This window comes from Coregonus clupeaformis, unplaced genomic scaffold (genome assembly GCF_020615455.1).
Source record: "Coregonus clupeaformis isolate EN_2021a unplaced genomic scaffold, ASM2061545v1 scaf0779, whole genome shotgun sequence".
Taxonomy (NCBI): Eukaryota; Metazoa; Chordata; class Actinopteri; order Salmoniformes; family Salmonidae; genus Coregonus; species Coregonus clupeaformis.
Genome location: NW_025534234.1, coordinates 180,001 through 200,434, shown reverse-complemented (window position 1 = coordinate 200,434; position 20,434 = coordinate 180,001). Strand labels below are relative to the sequence as shown.

Here is a 20,434-nt window from a genome sequence, read left to right as displayed (position 1 = left end):
GAATGCAGGCCATGGAAGAACTGGGACATTTTCAGCTTCCAGGAATTGTGTACAGATCCTTGTGACATGGGGCCGTGCATTATCATGCTGAAACATGAGGTGATGGTGGCGGATGAATGGCACGACAACGGGCCTCAGGATCTCGTCACGATATCTCTGTGCATTCAAATTGCCATCAATAAAATGCAATTGTGTTTGTTGTCTGTAGCTTATGCCTGCCCATACCATAACCCCACCGCCACCATGGGGCGCTCTGTTCACAACGTTGACATCAGCAAACTGCTCGTCCACACGACGCCGTACATGTGGTCTGCGGTTGTGAGGCTTGTTGGATTATCGTGGCAAAGGAGAAATGCTTACTAACAGGGATGTAAACACATTTGTGCACAAAATGTTAGAGAAATAAGCTTTTTTAAGTTCAACTTTTCCCCCGATGCCTTGAGATGGATGAAATCATACCTTGAAGGCAGAACTCAGTGTGTCAGAGTGAGCAATGAGCTGTCGCCCACTCTTAGCTATGATGTGGGTGTGCCCCAAGGGTCAATACTGGGGCCCCCCCTGTTCAGCCTGTACATTAATGATCTGCCTTCTGTCTGTACTGGGTCTGAAGTTCAAATGTATGCAGATGATACAGTGATATATGTGCATGCAAAGAGCAAACAACAAGCTGCACAAGAACTCACTACTGTAATGGTCCAGGTTACAAAGTGGCTCAGTGACTCGTGTTTGCATCTCAATGTGAAAAAAACTGTTTGCATGTTCTTCACAAAGGGGGCAACAGATGCTACTGAGCCAGAAGTCTATGTGTCAGGGGAGAAGCTCCAGGGGGTATCTGATTTTAAGTACCTTGGCATCATACTTGATTCCAACCTCTCTTTTAAAAAAGCATGTGAAAAGGTAATTCAAATAACCAAATTCAACCTAGCTAATTTCCGATTTATACGAAATTGTTTGACTACAGAGGTAGCAAAACTGTACTTCAAATCTATGATACTCCCCACTTAACATACTGCTTGACTAGTTGGGCCCAAGCTTGCTGTACAACAGTAAGACCTATTCAGTCTGTCTACAAACAGGCTCTCAAAGTGCTTGATAGGAAGCCCAATAGCCATCATCACTGTCACATCCTTAGAAAGCATGAGCTCCTGAGTTGTGAAAATCTTGTGCAATACACCGATGCATGTCTTGTATTCAAGATCCTAAATGGCTTGGCTCCCCCTCCACTCAGTATTTTTGTTAAACAGAAAACCCAAACATATGGCAGCAGATCCACAAGGTCTGCCATGAGAGGTGACTCTGTAGTTCCCCTAAGGAAAAGCACCTTTAGTAAATCCGCTTTTTCTGTGAGAGCTTCCCATGTCTGGAATACACTGCCATCAGACACACATAACTGCACCACATATCACACTTTCACAAAATGCTTGAAGACATGGCTAAAGGTCAATCAGATTTGTGAACATGGTCCCCTAGCTGTGTGTTGCCGCTTTCCATGTCTGTTGTCTGTAACTTGTGAGGTGTGGAAACACTTTGTTGCTTTTATGAATTTTGTCTTGCTGCTTTTTGTTCTATGTTGCTCTGTCTGTATGCTACGTCTTGTTTGTCCTATGTTGCTATGTCTGTATGCTATGTCTTGTTCTATGTTGTTATTGTCTATATTGTAATTGTTTTTAATAACCTGCCCAGGGACTGCGGTTGAAAATTAGCCGGCTGGCTAAAACCGGCACTTTTACTGAAACGTTGATTAATGTGTACTGTCCCTGTAAAAATAAACTCAAACTCAAACTCAAACTGTATCAGTAGGAGGACTGGTCCAGCATCACTGTATCAGTAGGAGGACTGGTCCAGCATCACTGTATCAGTAGGAGGACTGGTCCAGCATCACTGTATCAGTAGGAGTACTGGTCCAGCATCACTGTATCAGTAGGAGGACTGGTCCAGCATCACTGTATCAGTAGGAGGACTGGTCCAGCATCACTGTATCAGTAGGAGGACTGGTCCAGCATCACTGTATCAGTAGGAGGACTGGTCCAGCATCACTGTATCAGTAGGAGGACTGGTCCAGCATCACTGTATCAGTAGGAGGACTGGTCCAGCATCACTGTATCAGTAGGAGGACTGGTCCAGCATCACTGTATCAGTAGGAGGACTGGTCCAGCATCACTGTATCAGTAGGAGGACTGGTCCAGCATCACTGTATCAGCAGGAGTACTGGTCCAGCATCACTGTATCAGTAGGAGTACTGGTCCAGCATCACTGTATCAGCAGGAGGACTGGTCCAGCATCACTGTATCAGTAGGAGGACTGGTCCAGCATCACTGTATCAGTAGGAGGACTGGTCCAGCATCACTGTATCAGTAGGAGGACTGGTCCAGCATCACTGTATCAGTAGGAGGACTGGTCCAGCATCACTGTATCAGTAGGAGGACTGGTCCAGCATCACTGTATCAGTAGGAGGACTGGTCCAGCATCACTGTATCAGTAGGAGGACTGGTCCAGCATCACTGTATCAGTAGGAGTACTGGTCCAGCATCACTGTATCAGTAGGAGGACTGGTCCAGCATCACTGTATCAGTAGGAGGACTGGTCCAGCATCACTGTATCAGTAGGAGGACTGGTCCAGCATCACTGTATCAGTAGGAGGACTGGTCCAGCATCACTGTATCAGTAGGAGGACTGGTCCAGCATCACTGTATCAGTAGGAGGACTGGTCCAGCATCACTGTATCAGTAGGAGGACTGGTCCAGCATCACTGTATCAGTAGGAGGACTGGTCCAGCATCACTGTATCAGTAGGAGGACTGGTCCAGCATCACTGTATCAGAAGGAGGACTGGTCCAGCATCACTGTATCAGCAGGAGTACTGGTCCAGCATCACTGTATCAGTAGGAGTACTGGTCCAGCATCACTGTATCAGCAGGAGGACTGGTCCAGCATCACTGTATCAGTAGGAGGACTGGTCCAGCATCACTGTATCAGTAGGAGGACTGGTCCAGCATCACTGTATCAGTAGGAGGACTGGTCCAGCATCACTGTATCAGTAGGAGGACTGGTCCAGCATCACTGTATCAGTAGGAGGACTGGTCCAGCATCACTGTATCAGTAGGAGGACTGGTCCAGCATCACTGTATCAGCAGGAGTACTGGTCCAGCATCACTGTATCAGTAGGAGTACTGGTCCAGCATCACTGTATCAGCAGGAGGACTGGTCCAGCATCACTGTATCAGTAGGAGGACTGGTCCAGCATCACTGTATCAGTAGGAGGACTGGTCCAGCATCACTGTATCAGTAGGAGGACTGGTCCAGCATCACTGTATCAGTAGGAGGACTGGGCCAGCATCACTGTATCAGTAGGAGGACTGGTCCAGCATTGTAGTTACTCCACAATACTAACCTAAATGACAGAGTGAAAAGAAGGAAGCCTGCACAGAATACAACTAAGGAAATACTGCAAAAAAATGTAGCAAAGAAAATATATTTTTGTAATTAATGCAAATCCAACACAACACATCACTGAGTCCCACTCTTCATATTTTCAAGCATGGTGGTGGCTGCATCATGTTATGGGTATGCTTGTCATTGGCAAGGACCAGGGAGTTTTTTGTTGTTGATAAAAATAAATGAAATAGAGCAAAATCCTAGAAGAAAATCTGGTCCAGTCTGCTTTCCACCAGACACTGGGAGACAAATTCACCTTTCAGCAGGACAATAAAACACAAGGCCAAAAATAAACTGGAGTTGCTTACCAAGACGACATTGAATGTTACTGAGTGGCCTACATATATTGGCTTGAGAATCTATGGCAAGACTTGAAAATGTCTGTCTAGCAATGACCAACAACCAACTTGACAGAGGTTGAAGAATTTTAAAAAGAAAAATGGACAAATGTTGCACAATCCAGGTGTGGAAAGCTCTTAGAGACTTACCCAGAAAGACTCACAGCTGTAATCGCTGCCAAAGGTGCTTCAACAAAGTATTGACTCAGGTGTGTGAATACTTACGTAATCAAGATATATTAGTGTTTTATATTTCATTAATAGAAATAAAAAATTAAACACTTTTCTTCCTCTTTGACATTACAGAGTATTTTGTGTAGAGTGTTGACAAGAAATGACAATTAAATCAATTTTTGTAACACGACAAAATGTATAAAAAGTGTGAATACTTTCTAAAGGGACTGAGTATAGTGCACTACTTAGGGTATTGGTTAGTGCACTACTTAGGGTCTTGTTTAGTGCACTACTTAGGGTCTTGGTTAGTGCACTACTTAGGGTCTTGGTTAGTGCACTACTTAGGGTCTTGGTTAGTGCACTACTTAGGGTCTTGGTTAGTGCACTACTTAGGGTCTTGGTTAGTGCACTACTTAGGGTCTTGGTTAAAACTATTTAGCTTTTTAGGGAATATTCAACGAGTCAACACTGGAGATATTAGGTAAGGGGCCATTGCAGTATATAATTCAACGAGTCAACACTGGAGATATTAGGTAAGGGGCCATTGCAGTATATAATTCAACGAGTCAACACTGGAGATATTAGGTAAGGGCCATTTTAGTGCCCACAGTAGCAGTGGTAGTTTATCATTCAGCCATTTTAGCTCACCCATCTGGTTGATGGTGCCACCCCTGGCAGCCATTTTGTGTCCTACCCCTCCTAGTTGCAGTGGGAGTGAATGGTTGAGTTCCTGCCCAACTAGATGCACAGGCGTTGCATTGCATCAACCAATGGTTGTGTGCCAAGTAAATTATACCTATCCAGGTGTTGTAAGATTTGGCATGCGTCTGCAATATAGTCGGGGAGGAATTCGACCAATGTGAATTCAGCAGCCATGTTGTGTCCGAGCCCTCCCAGTTGCAGTGGAAGGGAATGTGAATGAGTGAAACTGGTAGTACCTCCAGACCACGCGTTGGGGCAGCCTGCCCAGGGCTCCAGCCAGTTTGTGAGCGATGTCCTCTGAGAGGTATTTGACCCCGGCGCCAAACGATACCACTACGAACCCATGCTCCGCCGTGTCACTCACCCACGACTCAAACTCCTGCATCACACACACAGAGACACACAGACACACACACACACACAGACACACACACACACACACACACACACACACACACACACACACACACACACACACACACACACACACACACAGAGACACACACACACACACAGACACACACACACACACACACACACACACACACACACATACACAGAGACACACACACACACACACACAGAGAGAGAGAGAGGAGACAGTTCAAATCTAGACATAGGACTATCTGTTGTCCAACACAACAACACACAGACACACACACACCTAACACCCAGTGACTACCGTCTCCATGACTACCCCCTCCATGACTACTGTACCCACGACTACTGTATCTCTGGACTCTGTTTACATCATCGTCAAACTTTATTGATATCAAACAGAGAACCAAACCATAACAGAATGTGATGTCACAGGCCAGCACGACAGTCACGTGATAATTCTACTTCCTGTCTGTCTCCCATGACCCTGGTTGACCCCTGAGTGAGGTGATAGTCCCCACCCCTCTCTCTGTGTCACAAGTTTCTCCTAGCTACAGATCTAGGATCAGCTTCCCCTCCCCTAATCCTAACCATCAAAATAAAAAACGTTATTTAACTAGGCAAGTCAGTTAAGAACAAAATTCTTATTTAAAATGACGGCCTACCCCGGACGAAGCTGGGCCAATTGCGTGAAGCTCTATGGGACTCACAATCACAGCCGGATTGCGATACAGCCTGGAATCGAACCAGGGGGGTCTGTAGTGACGCCTCTAGCACTGAGATGCAGTGCCTTAGACCGCTGCGCCACTCGGGAGTCGGGGAACCATTAGTGGGGGAAATGTAAAACTGACCCAAGATCAACATCTAGGGATAACATTACCCTCCTCCCTGTGTCCTAAAGGGCATCCATAGGGGTCTAGGGATAACATTACCCTCCTCCCTGTGTCCTAAAGGGCATCCATAGGGGTCTAGGGATAACATTACCCTACTCCCTGTGTCCTAAAGGGCATCCATAGGGGTCTAGGGATAACATTACCCTCCTCCCTGTGTCCTAAAGGGCATCCATAGGGGTCTAGGGATAACATTACCCTCCTCCCTGTGTCCTAAAGGGCATCCATAGGGGGTCTAGGGATAACATTACCCTCCTCCCTGTGTCCTAAAGGGCATCCATAGGGGGTCTAGGGATAACATTACCCTCCTCCCTGTGTCCTAAAGGGCATCCATAGGGGTCTAGGGATAACATTACCCTCCTCCCTGTGTCCTAAAGGGCATCCATAGGGGTCTAGGGATAACATTACCCTCCTCCCTGTGTCCTAAAGGGCATCCATAGGGGTCTAGGGATAACATTACCCTCCTCCCTGTGTCCTAAAGGGCATCCATAGGGGTCTAGGGATAACATTACCCTCCTCCCTGTGTCCTAAAGGGCATCCATAGGGGTCTAGGGATAACATTACCCTACTCCCTGTGTCCTAAAGGGCATCCATAGGGGTCTAGGGATAACATTACCCTACTCCCTGTGTCCTAAAGGGCATCCATAGGGGTCTAGGGATAACATTACCCTCCTCCCTGTGTCCTAAAGGGCATCCATAGGGGTCTAGGGATAACATTACCCTCCTCCCTGTGTCCTAAAGGGCATCCATAGGGGTCTAGGGATAACATTACCCTCCTCCCTGTGTCCTAAAGGGCATCCATAGGGGTCTAGGGATAACATTACCCTCCTCCCTGTGTCCTAAAGGGCATCCATAGGGGTCTAGGGATAACATTACCCTCCTCCCTGTGTCCTAAAGGGCATCCATAGGGGTCTAGGGATAACATTACCCTCCTCCCTGTGTCCTAAAGGGCATCCATAGGGGTCTAGGGATAACATTACCCTCCTCCCTGTGTCCTAAAGGGCATCCATAGGGGTCTAGGGATAACATTACCCTCCTCCCTGTGTCCTAAAGGGCATCCATAGGGGTCTAGGGATAACATTACCCTCCTCCCTGTGTCCTAAAGGGCATCCATAGGGGTCTAGGGATAACATTACCCTCCTCCCTGTGTCCTAAAGGGCATCCATAGGGGTCTAGGGATAACATTACCCTCCTCCCTGTGTCCTAAAGGGCATCCATAGGGGTCTAGGGATAACATTACCCTCCTCCCTGTGTCCTAAAGGGCATCCATAGGGGTCTAGGGATAACATTACCCTCCTCCCTGTGTCCTAAAGGGCATCCATAGGGGGTCTAGGGATAACATTACCCTACTCCCTGTGTCCTAAAGGGCATCCATAGGGGTCTAGGGATAACATTACCCTCCTCCCTGTGTCCTAAAGGGCATCCATAGGGGTCTAGGGATAACATTACCCTCCTCCCTGTGTCCTAAAGGGCATCCATAGGGGTCTAGGGATAACATTACCCTCCTCCCTGTGTCCTAAAGGGCATCCATATGGGTCTAGGGATAACATTACCCTACTCCCTGTGTCCTAAAGGGCATCCATAGGGGTCTAGGGATAACATTACCCTCCTCCCTGTGTCCTAAAGGGCATCCATAGGGGTCTAGGGATAACATTACCCTCCTCCCTGTGTCCTAAAGGGCATCCATAGGGGTCTAGGGATAACATTACCCTCCTCCCTGTGTCCTAAAGGGCATCCATAGGGGTCTAGGGATAACATTACCCTCCTCCCTGTGTCCTAAAGGGCATCCATAGGGGTCTAGGGATAACATTACCCTCCTCCCTGTGTCCTAAAGGGCATCCATAGGGGTCTAGGGATAACATTACCCTCCTCCCTGTGTCCTAAAGGGCATCCATAGGGGTCTAGGGATAACATTACCCTCCTCCCTGTGTCCTAAAGGGCATCCATAGGGGTCTAGGGATAACATTACCCTCCTCCCTGTGTCCTAAAGGGCATCCATAGGGGTCTAGGGATAACATTACCCTCCTCCCTGTGTCCTAAAGGGCATCCATAGGGGTCTAGGGATAACATTACCCTACTCCCTGTGTCCTAAAGGGCATCCATAGGGGTCTAGGGATAACATTACCCTACTCCCTGTGTCCTAAAGGGCATCCATAGGGGTCTAGGGATAACATTACCCTACTCCCTGTGTCCTAAAGGGCATCCATAGGGGTCTAGGGATAACATTACCCTCCTCCCTGTGTCCTAAAGGGCATCCATAGGGGTCTAGGGATAACATTACCCTACTCCCTGTGTCCTAAAGGGCATCCATAGGGGTCTAGGGATAACATTACCCTACTCCCTGTGTCCTAAAGGGCATCCATAGGGGTCTAGGGATAACATTACCCTACTCCCTGTGTCCTAAAGGGCATCCATAGGGGTCTAGGGATAACATTACCCTACTCCCTGTGTCCTAAAGGGCACCCATAGGGGTCTAGGGATAACATTACCCTACTCCCTGTGTCCTAAAGGGCACCCATAGGGGTCTAGGGATAACATTACCCTACTCCCTGTGTCCTAAAGGGCACCCATAGGGGTCTAGGGATAACATTACCCTACTCCCTGTGTCCTAAAGGGCACCCATAGGGGTCTAGGGATAACATTACCCTACTCCCTGTGTCCTAAAGGGCATCCATAGGGGTCTAGGGATAACATTACCCTACTCCCTGTGTCCTAAAGGGCATCCATAGGGGGTCTAGGGATAACATTACCCTACTCCCTGTGTCCTAAAGGGCATCCATAGGGGTCTAGGGATAACATTACCCTACTCCCTGTGTCCTAAAGGGCATCCATAGGGGTCTAGGGATAACATTACCCTCCTCCCTGTGTCCTAAAGGGCATCCATAGGGGTCTAGGGATAACATTACCCTCCTCCCTGTGTCCTAAAGGGCATCCATAGGGGTCTAGGGATAACATTACCCTACTCCCTGTGTCCTAAAGGACATCCATAGGGGTCTAGGGATAACATTACCCTACTCCCTGTGTCCTAAAGGGCATCCATAGGGGTCTAGGGATAACATTACCCTACTCCCTGTGTCCTAAAGGGCATCCATAGGGGTCTAGGGATAACATTACCCTACTCCCTGTGTCCTAAAGGGCATCCATAGGGCTCTGGTCTAAAGCAGGGCACTTTACAGGGAACAGTGGCACCCTACTCCCTGTGTCCTAAAGGGCATCCATAGGGGTCTAGGGATAACATTACCCTACTCCCTGTGTCCTAAAGGGCATCCATAGGGGGTCTAGGGATAACATTACCCTACTCCCTGTGTCCTAAAGGGCATCCATAGGGGTCTAGGGATAACATTACCCTACTCCCTGTGTCCTAAAGGGCATCCATAGGGGTCTAGGGATAACATTACCCTCCTCCCTGTGTCCTAAAGGGCATCCATAGGGGGTCTAGGGATAACATTACCCTCCTCCCTGTGTCCTAAAAGGGCATCCATAGGGGTCTAGGGATAACATTACCCTACTCCCTGTGTCCTAAAGGACACCCCATAGGGCTCTGGTCTAAAGCAGTGTACTATACAGGGAACAGTGGCACCCTACTCCCTGTGTCCTAAAGGACACCCCATAGGGCTCTGGTCTAAAGCAGTGCACTTTACAGGGAACAGGGTGTCATAGGGCTCTGGTCTAAAGCAGGGCACTTTATAGGGAACAGGGCATCCATAGGGCTCTGGTCTAAAGCAGTGCACTTTACAGGGAACAGGGTGTCATAGGGCTCTGGTCTAAAGCAGTGCACTTTACAGGGAATAGGGTGTCATAGGGCTCTGGTCTAAAGCAGTGCACTTTACAGGGAACAGGGTGTCATAGGGCTCTGGTCTAAAGCAGGGCACTTTATAGGGAACAGGGCATCCATAGGGCTCTGGTCTAAAGCAGTGCACTATATAGGGAACAGGGTGTCATAGGGCTCTGGTCTAAAGCAGTGCACTTTACAGGGAACAGGGTGTCATAGGGCTCTGGTCTAAAGCAGTGCACTATATAGGGAACAGGGTGTCATAGGGCTCTGGTCTAAAGCAGTGCACTTTACAGGGAACAGGGCATCCATAGGGCTCTGGTCTAAAGCAGTGCACTATATAGGGAACAGGGTGTCATAGGGCTCTGGTCTAAAGCAGTGCACTTTACAGGGAACAGGGTGTCATAGGGCTCTGGTCTAAAGCAGTGCACTTTACAGGGAACAGGGTGTCATAGGGCTCTGGTCTAAAGCAGTGCACTTTACAGGGAACAGGGTGTCATAGGGCTCTGGTCTAAAGCAGTGCACTTTACAGGGAACAGGGTGTCATAGGGCTCTGGTCTAAAACAGTGCACTATACAGGGAACAGGGTGTCATAGGGCTCTGGTCTAAAACAGTGCACTTTACAGGGAACAGGGTGTCATAGGGCTCTGGTCTAAAGCAGTGCACTATACAGGGAACAGGGTGTCATAGGGCTCTGGTCTAAAGCAGTGCACTTTACAGGGAACAGGGTGTCATAGGGCTCTGGTCTAAAGCAGTGCACTATATAGGGAACAGGGTGTCATAGGGCTCTGGTCTAAAGCAGTGCACTTTACAGGGAACAGGGCATCCATAGGGCTCTGGTCTAAAGCAGTGCACTATATGGGAACAGGGTGTCATAGGGCTCTGGTCTAAAGCAGTGCACTTTACAGGGAACAGGGTGTCATAGGGCTCTGGTCTAAAGCAGTGCACTTTACAGGGAACAGGGTGTCATAGGGCTCTGGTCTAAAGCAGTGCACTTTACAGGGAACAGGGTGTCATAGGGCTCTGGTCTAAAGCAGTGCACTTTACAGGGAACAGGGTGTCATAGGGCTCTGGTCTAAAACAGTGCACTATACAGGGAACAGGGTGTCATAGGGCTCTGGTCTAAAACAGTGCACTTTACAGGGAACAGGGTGTCATAGGGCTCTGGTCTAAAGCAGTGCACTATACAGGGAACAGGGTGTCATAGGGCTCTGGTCTAAAGCAGGGCACTTTACAGGGAACAGTGGCACTCTATTCCATTTGGGACGCTCCATAGGGCTCTGGTCTAAAGCAGTGCACTTTACAGGGAACAGTGGCACTCTATTCCATTTGGGACGCTCCATAGGGCTCTGGTCTAAAGCAGGGCACTTTACAGGGAACAGTGGCGCTCTATTCCATTTGGGACGCTCCATAGGGCTCTGGTCTAAAGCAGGGCACTTTACAGGGAACAGTGGCACTCTATTCCATTTGGGACGCTCCATGCTGTTAATTATAACCAACTGACTAGCTGATCCTAGATCTGTGGTTAAGTGCTGTGTGTTTCATCTTCTCCTGGAGAGAACTGACCTTAGACCACTAGGAGACATCATAAACCACACACACACACACACACACACACACACACACACACACACACACACACACACACACACACACACACACACACACACACACACAACACACACACACACACACACACACACACACACACACACACACACACACACACACACACACACACACACACACACAGTCTCCAACTAAGTAGCTGATCTTCCTGAAGAACTAAAGCCAAATGATGTAGCATGGTAAACACAGCTGTTTCTAATTGGGTTCAGCTTCCTGGTTTGTCATTGTCATGGTGACATGGCCCCTATTCTCTAGGCCTAAGGCCAATCAGCCTTAAGGCAGGAACGGTTCTGTCCAGCTAAACAGGTTCCTGTCATTGTTGACTGTTAAAAAACTGAAAAGTAGGCTAGTCATATAGCAGCCTGCTATCAGCCTCCTCTAAGACAACTAAGCTAGCTACATGTTGGGTCAAAGTCAGAAGAAGCCTATGCAGGTTAGCATGATGGCTAACTGCGATTCATTACATATTCCGGTTATCAAAGCTCTTTAGCCGTTACCAATGTTAGCATGATGGCTAACTGTGTTTCATTACATATTCCGGTTATCAAAGCTCTTTAGCCGTTACCAATGTTAGCATGATGGCTAACTGCGTTTCATTACATATTCCGGATATCAAAGCTCTTTAGCCGTTACCAATGTTAGCATGATGGTTAACTGTGTTTCATTACATATTCCGGTTATCAAAGCTCTTTAGCCGTTACCAATGTTAGCATGATGGTTAACTGCGTTTCATTACATATCCGGTTATCAAAGCTCTTTAGCCGTTACCAATGTTAGCATGATGGTTAACTGTGTTTCATTACATATTCCGGTTATCAAAGCTCTTTAGCCGTTACCAATGTTAGCATGATGGTTAACTGTGTTTCATTACATATTCCGGTTATCAAAGCTCTTTAGCCGTTACCAATGTTAGCATGATGGTTAACTGTGTTTCATTACATATCCGGTTATCAAAGCTCTTTAGCCGTTACCAATGTTAGCATGATGGCTAACTGTGTTTCATTACATATCCGGTTATCAAAGCTCTTTAGCCGTTACCAATGTTAGCATGATGGCGAACTGTGTTTCATTGCATATTCCGGTTATCAAAGCTCTTTAGCCGTTACCAATGTTAGCATGATGGTTAACTGTGTTTCATTACATATTCCGGTTATCAAAGCTCTTTAGCCGTTACCAATGTTAGCATGATGGCTAACTGTGTTTCATTACATATCCGGTTATCAAAGCTCTTTAGCCGTTACCAATGTTAGCATGATGGCGAACTGTGTTTCATTACATATTCCGGTTATCAAAGCTCTTTAGCCGTTACCAATGTTAGCATGATGGTTAACTGTGTTTCATTACATATTCCGGTTATCAAAGCTCTTTAGCCGTTACCAATGTTAGCATGATGGTTAACTGTGTTTCATTACATATCCGGTTATCAAAGCTCTTTAGCCGTTACCAATGTTAGCATGATGGTTAACTGTGTTTCATTACATATCCGGTTATCAAAGCTCTTTAGCCGTTACCAATGTTAGCATGATGGTTAACTGTGTTTCATTACATATCCGGATATCAAAGCTCTTTAGCCGTTACCAATGTTAGCATGATGGTTAACTGTGTTTCATTACATATCTGGTTATCAAAGCTCTTTAGCCGTTACCAATGTTAGCATGATGGTTAACTGTGTTTCATTACATATTCCGGTTATCAAAGCTCTTTAGCCGTTACCAATGTTAGCATGATTGGTAACTGTGTTTCATTACATATCCGGTTATCAAAGCTCTTTAGCCGTTACCAATGTTAGCATGATGGTTAACTGTGTTTCATTACATATCCGGTTATCAAAGCTCTTTAGCCGTTACCAATGTTAGCATGATGGCTAACTGTGTTTCATTACATATCCGGTTATCAAAGCTCTTTAGCCGTTACCAATGTTAGCATGATGGCTAACTGTGTTTCATTACATATCCGGTTATCAAAGCTCTTTAGCCGTTACCAATGTTAGCATGATGGCGAACTGTGTTTAGCTGTTAGCATAATGTGCTGTAGCCAGTTAGCTAGCCTGCTAATAGGGAACTATAGTGCCCTGTGTTGGTTAATAATGCACTGCACTTGTCACATTAAGACACATTGTTCCAGTACGCTAACAGACTAGCTGCACATGTCACATTAAGACACATTGTTCCTGTAGGCTAACAGACTAGCTGCACATGTTACATTAAGACACATTGTTCCAGGACGCTAACAGACTAGCTTCACATGTTACATTAAGGCACATTGTTCCAGTACGCTAACAGACTAGCTGCACATGTCACATTAAGGCACATTGTTCCAGTACGCTAACAGACTATCTGCACATGTTACATTAAGACACATTGTTCCAGTACGCTAACAGACTAGCTGCACATGTCACATTAAGGCACATTGTTCCAGGACGCTAACAGATTAGCTGCACATGTCACATTAAGGCACATTGTTCCAGGACGCTAACAGACTAGCTGCACATGTCACATTAAGGCACATTGTTCCAGGACGCTAACAGACTAGCTGCACATGTCACATAAAGACACATTGTTCCAGTACGCTAACAGACTAGCTGCACATGTTACATTAAGGCACATTGTTCCAGTACGCTAACAGACTAGCTTCACATGTTACATTAAGGCACATTGTTCCAGTAGGCTAACAGACTAGCTGCACATGTTACATTAAGACACATTGTTCCAGTAGGCTAACAGACTAGCTGCACATGTCACATTAAGACACATTGTTCCAGTACGCTAACAGACTAGCTGCACATGTTACATTAAGACACATTGTTCCAGTACGCTAACAGACTAGCTGCACATGTCACATTAAGACACATTGTTCCAGTACGCTAACAGACTAGCTTCACATGTTACATTAAGGCACATTGTTCCAGTAGGCTAACAGACTAGCTGCACATGTTACATTAAGGCACATTGTTCCAGTACGCTAACAGACTAGCTTCACATGTTACATTAAGACACATTGTTCCAGTACGCTAACAGACTAGCTGCACATGTCACATTAAGACACATTGTTCCAGTACGCTAACAGACTAGCTTCACATGTTACATTAAGGCACATTGTTCCAGTAGGCTAACAGACTAGCTGCACATGTTACATTAAGGCACATTGTTCCAGTACGCTAACAGACTAGCTTCACATGTTACATTAAGACACATTGTTCCAGGACGCTAACAGACTAGCTGCACATGTCACATTAAGGCACATTGTTCCTGTATGCTAACAGACTAGCTGCACATGTCACATTAAGGCACATTGTTCCAGTACGCTAACAGACTAGCTGCACATGTTACATTAAGGCACATTGTTCCAGTACGCTAACAGACTAGCTTCACATGTCACATTAAGGCACATTGTTCCTGTATGCTAACAGACTAGCTGCACATGTCACATTAAGGCACATTGTTCCAGTACGCTAACAGACTAGCTGCACATGTTACATTAAGACACATTGTTCCAGTAGGCTAACAGACTAGCTGCACATGTTACATAAAGACACATTGTTCCAGTACGCTAACAGACTAGCTGCACATGTCACATTAAGACACATTGTTCCAGTACGCTAACAGACTAGCTGCACATGTTACATAAAGACACATTGTTCCAGTACGCTAACAGACTAGCTGCACATGTCACATTAAGGCACATTGTTCCAGGACGCTAACAGACTAGCTGCACATGTCACATTAAGGCACATTGTTCCAGTACGCTAACAGACTAGCTGCACATGTCACATTAAGCCACATTGTTCCAGTACGCTAACAGACTTGCTGCACATGTCACATTAAGACACATTGTTCCAGTAGGCTAACAGACTAGCTGCACATGTCACATTAAGGCAGATTGTTCCAGTACGCTAACAGACTAGCTTCACATGTTACATTAAGACACATTGTTCCAGTAAGCTAACAGACTAGCTGCACATGTTACATTAAGACACATTGTTCCAGTAGGCTAACAGACTAGCTGCACATGTCACATTAAGACACATTGTTCCAGTACGCTAACAGACTAGCTGCACATATTAAATAAAGACACATTGTTCCAGGACGCTAACAGACTAGCTGCACATGTCACATTAAGGCACATTGTTCCAGGACGCTAACAGACTAGCTGCACATGTCACATTAAGGCACATTGTTCCAGTACGCTAACAGACTAGCTGCACATGTCACATTAAGCCACATTGTTCCAGTACGCTAACAGACTTGCTGCACATGTCACATTAAGACACATTGTTCCAGTAGGCTAACAGACTAGCTGCACATGTCACATTAAGGCAGATTGTTCCAGTACGCTAACAGACTAGCTTCACATGTTACATTAAGACACATTGTTCCAGTAAGCTAACAGACTAGCTTCATATGTTACATTAAGACACATTGTTCCAGTACGCTAACAGACTAGCTGCACATGTCACATTAAGACACATTGTTCCAGTACGCTAACAGACTAGCTTCACATGTTACATTAAGACACATTGTTCCAGTAGGCTAACAGACTAGCTGCACATGTCACATTAAGACACATTGTTCCAGTAGGCTAACAGACTAGCTGCACATGTCACATTAAGACACATTGTTCCAGTACGCTAACAGACTAGCTGCACATGTCACATTAAGACACATTGTTCCAGTAGGCTAACAGACTAGCTGCACATGTCACATTAAGACACATTGTTCCAGTAGGCTAACAGACTAGCTGCACATGTCACATTAAGGCACATTGTTCCAGTACGCTAACAGACTAGCTTCACATGTTACATTAAGACACATTGTTCCAGTACGCTAACAGACTAGCTTCACATGTTACATTAAGACACATTGTTCCAGTACGCTAACAGACTAGCTGCACATGTCACATTAAGACACATTGTTCCAGTAGGCTAACAGACTTGCTGCACATGTCACATTAAGACACATTGTTCCAGTACGCTAACAGACTAGCTGCACATATTACATAAAGACACATTGTTCCAGTACGCTAACAGACTAGCTGCACATGTCACATTAAGACACATTGTTCCAGTACGCTAACAGACTAGCTTCACATGTTACATAAAGACACATTGTTCCAGTACGCTAACAGACTAGCTGCACATGTTACATTAAGACACATTGTTCCAGTACGCTAACAGACTAGCTTTACGTGTCACATTAAGACACATTGTTCCAGTACGCTAACAGACTAGCTGCACATGTCACATTAAGACACATTGTTCCAGTACGCTAACAGACTAGCTTCACATGTTACATAAAGACACATTGTTCCAGTACGCTAACAGACTAGCTGCACATGTTACATTAAGACACATTGTTCCAGTACGCTAACAGACTAGCTTTACGTGTCACATTAAGACACATTGTTCCAGTACGCTAACAGACTAGCTGCACATGTCACATTAAGACTCATTGTTCCAGTACGCTAACAGACTAGCTTCACATGTTACATTAAGACACATTGTTCCTGTATGCTAACAGACTAGCTGCACATGTTACATTAAGACACATTGTTCCAGTACGCTAACAGACTAGCTGCACATGTCACATTAAGACACATTGTTCCAGTACGCTAACAGACTAGCTGCACATGTTACATTAAGACACATTGTTCCTGTACGCTAACAGACTAGCTGCACATGTTACATTAAGACACATTGTTCCAGTACGCTAACAGACTAGCTTCACATGTTACATAAAGACACATTGTTCCAGTACGCTAACAGACTAGCTGCACATGTTACATTAAGACACATTGTTCCAGTACGCTAACAGACTAGCTGCACATGTCACATTAAGACACATTGTTCCAGAACGCTAACAGACTAGCTGCACATGTCACATTAAGACACATTGTTCCAGTATGCTAACAGACTAGCTGTACATGTGACATTGAGACACATTGTTCCAGTACGCTAACAGACTAGCTTCACGTGTCACATTAAGACACATTGTTCCAGTACGCTAACAGAATAGCTGCACATGTTACATTAAGACACATTGTTCCAGTACGCTAACAGACTAGCTTTACGTGTCACATTAAGACACATTGTTCCAGTACGCTAACAGACTAGCTGCACATGTCACATTAAGACACATTGTTCCAGTACGCTAACAGACTAGCTTCACATGTTACATAAAGACACATTGTTCCAGTACGCTAACAGACTAGCTGCACATGTTACATTAAGACACATTGTTCCAGTACGCTAACAGACTAGCTTTACGTGTCACATTAAGACACATTGTTCCAGTACGCTAACAGACTAGCTGCACATGTCACATTAAGACACATTGTTCCAGTACGCTAACAGACTAGCTGCACATGTTACATTAAGACACATTGTTCCTGTATGCTAACAGACTAGCTGCACATGTTACATTAAGACACATTGTTCCAGTACGCTAACAGACTAGCTGCACATGTCACATTAAGACACATTGTTCCAGTACGCTAACAGACTAGCTGCACATGTCACATTAAGGCACATTGTTCCAGTACGCTAACAGACTAGCTTCACATGTTACATTAAGACACATTGTTCCAGTACGCTAACAGACTAGCTTCACATGTTACATAAAGGCACATTGTTCCAGTACGCTAACCGACTAGCTTCACATGTTACATAAAGACATATTGTTCCAGTACGCTAACAGACTAGCTTCACATGTTACATTAAGACACATTGTTCCAGTACGCTAACAGACTAGCTGCACATGTCACATTAAGACACATTGTTCCAGTACGCTAACAGACTAGCTGCACATGTCACATTAAGGCACATTGTGCCAGAACACTGGGCCCAGTGATACACTCAATGGAGTGTATAGAATCACCAAACATTAACCTAGCACGCTAACAGCCTAGCTGAAAGTCAGCCATTGTACAGTCCGGTCTGAAAAGGCCTAATATTGGGTGACTGGGAGGGAGGAAATGATGTGAGGACAGGGGGAGAGAAGGAGAGAGGGAGGAGAGGGGAGGAGAGATGGAGGAGAGGGAGGAGAGGGGAGGAGAGATGGAGGAGAGGGAGGAGAGGGGAGGAGAGATGGAGGAGAGGGAGGAGAGGGGGAGGAGAGATGGAGGAGAGGGAGGAGAGGGGAGGAGAGATGGAGGAGAGGGAGGAGAGGGGAGGAGAGATGGAGGAGAGGGAGGAGAGGGGAGGAGAGATGGAGGAGAGGGAGGAGAGGGGGAGGAGAGATGGAGGAGAGGGAGGAGAGGGGAGGAGGAGAGATGGAGGAGAGGAGGAGAGGGGAGGAGAGATGGAGGAGAGGGATGAGAGGGGAGGAGAGATGGAGAGGGATGAGAGGGGAGGAGAGAGGGAGGAGAGGGGGGGAGAGATGGAGGAGAGGGAGGAGAGGGAGGAGAGATGGAGGAGAGGGAGGAGAGGGGAGGAGAGATGGAGGAGAGGGAGGAGAGGGGAGGAGAGGGAGGAGAGGGGAGGAGAGATGGAGGAGAGGGAGGAGAGGGGAGGAGAGATGGAGGAGAGGGAGGAGAGGGGAGGAGAGATGGAGGAGAGGGAGGAGAGGGGAGGAGAGATGGAGGAGAGGGAGGAGAGGGGGGAGGAGATATGGAGGAGAGGGATGAGAGGGGAGGAGAGATGGAGGAGAGGGAGGAGAGGGGTGGAGAGATGGAGGAGAGGGAGGAGAGGGGAGGAGAGATGGAGGAGAGGGATGAGAGGGGAGGAGAGATGGAGGAGAGGGAGGAGAGGGGAGGAGAGATGGAGGAGAGGGAGGAGAGGGGAGGAGAGATGGAGGAGAGGGATGAGAGGGGAGGAGAGATGGAGGAGAGGGAGGAGAGGGGAGGAGAGATGGAGGAGAGGGAGGAGAGGGGAGGAGAGATGGAGGAGAGGGAGGAGAGGGGAGGAGAGATGGAGGAGAGGGAGGAGAGGGGAGGAGAGATGGAGGAGAGGGAGGAGAGGGGAGGAGAGATGGAGGAGAGGGGAGGAGAGATGGAGGAGAGATGGAGGAGAGATGGAGGAGAGGGAGGAGAGGGGAGGAGAGATGGAGGAGAGGGAGGAGAGGGGAGGAGAGATGGAGGAGAGGGAGGAGAGGGGAGGAGAGATGGAGGAGATGGAGGAGAGGGGAGGAGAGATGGAGGAGAGGGAGGAGAGGGAGGAGAGATGGAGGAGAGGGGAGGAGAGATGGAGGAGAGGGAGGAGAGGGAGGAGAGATGGAGGAGATGGAGGAGATGGAGGAGAGGGGAGGAGAGATGGAGGAGAGGGAGGAGAGGGAGGAGAGATGGAGGAGAGGGAGGAGAGGGGAGGAGAGATGGAGGAGAGGGAGGAGAGGGGAGGAGAGATGGAGGAGAGGGAGCAGAGGGGAGGAGAGATGGAGGAGAGTCAAGTCTTTGCTGGTCTCCGGGCAGATTGTGTGTGTGTGAGCTCTGGGGCTGGCACGGGCTATAAACCCAGGACACACTGGTCCTAGTGTCTCTACAACACAGACCCTCTACGTGTGTGTGTGTCACAGGTCCAGAGAGAGAGAGAAAGAGGGGGAGAGAATGAGAGAGATAGAGAGAGAGAGGGGGAGAGAGAGAGACAGAGAGAGAGAAGAGAGAGAGAGAGAGAGAGAGAGAGAGAGAGAGAGAGAGAGAGAGAGAGAGAGAGAGAGAGAAAGAGGGGGAGAGAGATAGAGAGGGAGAGAGAGAGAAAGGGGGGGAGAGAGATAGAGAGAGGGGGGCGGCGGGATTGTTGTGTTACAATGGTCCTCTTCTCCACCCTGACCCTCGACCCCACCGCCAGAACAATGCCTTCTTATTGGCTAAAGCGACATTCCACAACCCTCCGCACTGGATGCCGGCGGCCCGCGCTCTCTCGTCTCCGTACGTCAGAGCTGACCCCCCTCTGGCCGCTGAACCATTTCCCCACCCCCCTAGGCATGGCATGGCAACCAGGGAGGAGGCCAACCCAGCCAGATCGATAAAGGAGAGCTTTGTAATGTGTGTGAGACAGAGACAGCGAGAGAGAGAGGGGGAGAGAGAGAGAGAGAGAGAGAGAGAGAGAGAGAGAGAGAGAGAGAGAGAGAGGGAGAGATGGGGAGAGAGAGAGAGATACAGAGAGAGACAGAGACAGCGAGAGAGAGA

General features: G+C 47.2%; 1 protein-coding gene across 1 annotated transcript in view; it reads right to left on the bottom strand.

The window, feature by feature from the left end:
• Positions 1 to 20,434, bottom strand: part of LOC121563379 (2-hydroxyacylsphingosine 1-beta-galactosyltransferase-like) — a gene marked incomplete at its 3' end in the record, with an annotated part of 114,762 nt that overhangs the window by 6,729 nt on the left and 87,599 nt on the right. Inside the window, exon 4 of the mRNA XM_045216708.1 lies at positions 4,885 to 5,027. Within this exon, the coding sequence (XP_045072643.1) occupies positions 4,885 to 5,027 (143 nt within the window). The remainder of the gene's footprint in view (positions 1 to 4,884; positions 5,028 to 20,434) is intronic.